Source organism: Austrofundulus limnaeus, unplaced genomic scaffold, assembly GCF_001266775.1.
Source record: "Austrofundulus limnaeus strain Quisiro unplaced genomic scaffold, Austrofundulus_limnaeus-1.0 Scaffold123, whole genome shotgun sequence".
NCBI classification, from domain to species: Eukaryota; Metazoa; Chordata; class Actinopteri; order Cyprinodontiformes; family Rivulidae; genus Austrofundulus; species Austrofundulus limnaeus.
In genome coordinates, this window is record NW_013952525.1 from 110,835 (window position 1) to 113,929 (window position 3,095).

The 3,095-nt window shown below is 37.5% G+C and overlaps 1 protein-coding gene across 4 annotated transcripts in view; it reads right to left on the bottom strand.

Annotated features, from left to right (window-relative positions):
- LOC106522188 (metal transporter CNNM4) overlaps positions 1 to 3,095 on the bottom strand; it is a 54,080-nt gene that overhangs the window by 30,030 nt on the left and 20,955 nt on the right. For all 4 annotated transcript variants that reach the window (XM_014015092.1, XM_014015093.1, XM_014015095.1 and 1 more), the window contains exon 3: positions 381 to 515. In XM_014015092.1, coding sequence (XP_013870546.1) covers positions 381 to 515 — 135 coding nt within the window. The remainder of the gene's footprint in view (positions 1 to 380; positions 516 to 3,095) is intronic.

The following is a 3,095-nucleotide window of genomic DNA, read 5'->3' on the forward strand; positions in this document are numbered from 1 at the left end:
CACACACACACACACACACACACACACACACACACACACACAATGCAACTAATATTAGACCAACCAGCATCGTTTGTAAATTCAAGCAATTTATTTATTTTTGTGTGCGTCTTTTTTTACCCACACTTTCAACCCCAGTTTCATTGTTTGAAGTAAAAGTGACGATAAAGATCTCATCTCCTCCTCCTCACGGCTGCCCTCACTTCCTCCTGACTAATCCTCTGCACTTTCTGATTCACAACCTCTCCTCCATCTGTTCTCCTCCCTCTTGGAACGGTTTATACAGCTGATTAATCCAAACCATCAACAGATCTGCAGACAAATGACAGAATCTAAACTGTATTGGCCCGCTGTGAGATTATTGGTCTGTCGGAACTCACCTGTGGCCAGGAAGCGATGTGCCGCCAGCATGAGCTGAGGAGTAATCTTCACTTTACTTTCCCCGTCGTGTTTAAAGGCAGAGAAGTCGGGCTTGTTTTTATGAGGATCCACCTTCTTCTTGTTTCTGTTGTCAGCTGAATATGAACAAAGATGGAGAGTGAGGGTACAAACTGAGCCTTTTTAAATCATAATAAAAATATAATTGATGTCTGCTGGTCCTAACATCTGTAAAAAACAGGAAATACTTCAGTTTTTAAAAACACATTTTGTTTCAAACAATAACATATCTATAAGTAATAGGGCTGCAACGATACAGAAAATTCACGATTTGGTTCAGTTCGATACCTTAGTCTCACGGTTTAATACTTTTTTTGATACAAATAACCAAAATTTCCATGCCCTTTTTTAACTTGTAATTTAGTGAAATTATTTATGAACATTTGTTTTTAAATTAAATTTAAACTTAAATTTTGATGAAACAGCAAGTTTCTCAGTGGATCTGCGCTCGAAAATGCAGCCTAGGTGGAGTAGTCGAACACAGATCCTCTGATCCTTCAACACAGAGCATCTTCAGAAGACAAGTTAATAAAATAATTTTTAAAAATCTATATTGTTCGATACAAGTGTGTATTGAACATAAAGCACTGTATTGAACGGTTTGATACGGGTACATTTATTGTTGCACCCCTAATAAGTAACCCAACAACTTCAGACCACTTCTATCTGCTGTCAATCAAAATCCAAACTGCCATTACTCCTGTTGTTGATCCTGATGTTTCTGGCAGGTTTGAGGTCCACTTCTACCAAGTTGACTCGATCCAGATCAACATGTGAGAATCACAACCTGTTCAGGACAGGATTTTATCATGAAGACCGCCTGGATGAGAAGAGGCTGAGAAGCTGCTGATTCACCGAGGAGTTAATTGAAGAAGGACCAGATGCAGACCTCTCTTCTGAGAGGACACTAACAATAGTAGGGCTGTGTATTGGCAAGAATTTGGCGATACGATACATATCATGACAGAGGGGTCATGATACGATATATCCCGATGTCCTGATGCATCTCAGTAAAACAGGTAAAAAATCAAAAGGAAAAAAAAATTTGCCTGAAATTTGCCTGAAACTCTCAGACTGAAGAAGTCTCTTGGAAGAGAGACGAAACGTTTCATTAAAGAAGAACCCGTCCAGAAGACCTATACAATTTTTTTCCTTTTGATATATCCCGATATATTGCGATACTATAAGCAAGGCGATATATTGCGATTTTTTTGTCCAAAAATTCTATTAAATAAAAACCTCTTACAGGGGGAAAAAATGAAAAACCAAAATTCATTGTCTCAGAAAATTCTAATATTACAGAGACATACTTTCGACGCATTTAGCTGTGTTAAGCTTTGTATGTATTTTATTTTATTTGCTTCATATTTCTTATTTCATCCATGTTTTCAATTATTAGACTAAATTTGACAATAAATAGTTAATAAATAATAAATCGATACAGGGCTTTAGCATATCGATACAGTATCGGGAAATGAAATATCGCGATATTTCAGTGTATCGATATTTTCTTACACCCCTAAACAATAGGTCGGGGGATATGGATCGATCCAGGTAATAATCTGGATACTAACCCTTGTGCAGTTTAAATCTTTTAACGACACACTTCTTCAGCTGAACAGAGGTCCAGTTGCTTCGTCTTTGTTCTTTTATTTTGTCATGTCCTGAATGACAGGGAATCCACAGAAATATATGATAGTAACGCTGTTCTAAACTAGGATTGGTTGAAATCATATTGCAATCATGTCCTGAGCAAACTACATCCATAAAAGTCAAACAGCCCAATCATGTCTTGGACAAACTATGTCCACAAAACAAGAAACTCCAACTTAGTGACTGCAAGGACCCCCTTCTGGAAAATGCAGACCAAGAGCACGTCGGACACAACCAAGTGCATTTATCATCTATCAGGGTCTTCACCAGTAAACGGGTCAAGGCTGGGGGTCTGCAGCTAAATGCCACAATTAATCATGACAACATTGCTTGAATATTTCACCCAATATTCTAGACCATGTCGATAGAAAAGTAGCTGAATCGATCCTTTAGTGAGTTTTACTTGAAGCATATTGCTTTGTTGCACAAACACGCTGCACCGAAGCAGCCGGTCAGAGGCAGGTTAAATGTAAACACTGAACTAAACAAGCATGTCATAATTAATGTGCTCTGATTACACAACAACTTCAGAATCGATGCACATGCTAACGTGTAGCATCCACGTTTACTTCTGTAAACAGCCAGCTGAATGTGACGTCACATCTTCCTCTGCTCATGTGGGTCAAATCAATGCTTTGGAGAGTTCACACTGGAGTTAGGTGGAGGTCAAATTTAAAATATAATGTGAACGCCTACACAAAAAAAAAGAGCAAAAAATCTGAACTGCATTAAGACCTGTAGTGTGAAAGCAGGCTTAGTCTATGTTTTCCTTCAAAAGTAGGACCTTCAAGTTTTTGCCTCTCACAATAATTTCTGATAGTACTTTCATCTGGGGTTTACAAGTTTTTATCTTTTTTTTTTTTTTGCATAAACTTAAATAAATTAAAGGAGCAATATCATGTAAAATCAACTTTTTTGAGTTTTATATCATGTTATAATGTTATACTCTCATAAAAACATGCCCAAAGCCTTGCTCTGACTCATTCATGCATGTTTGAGAAATC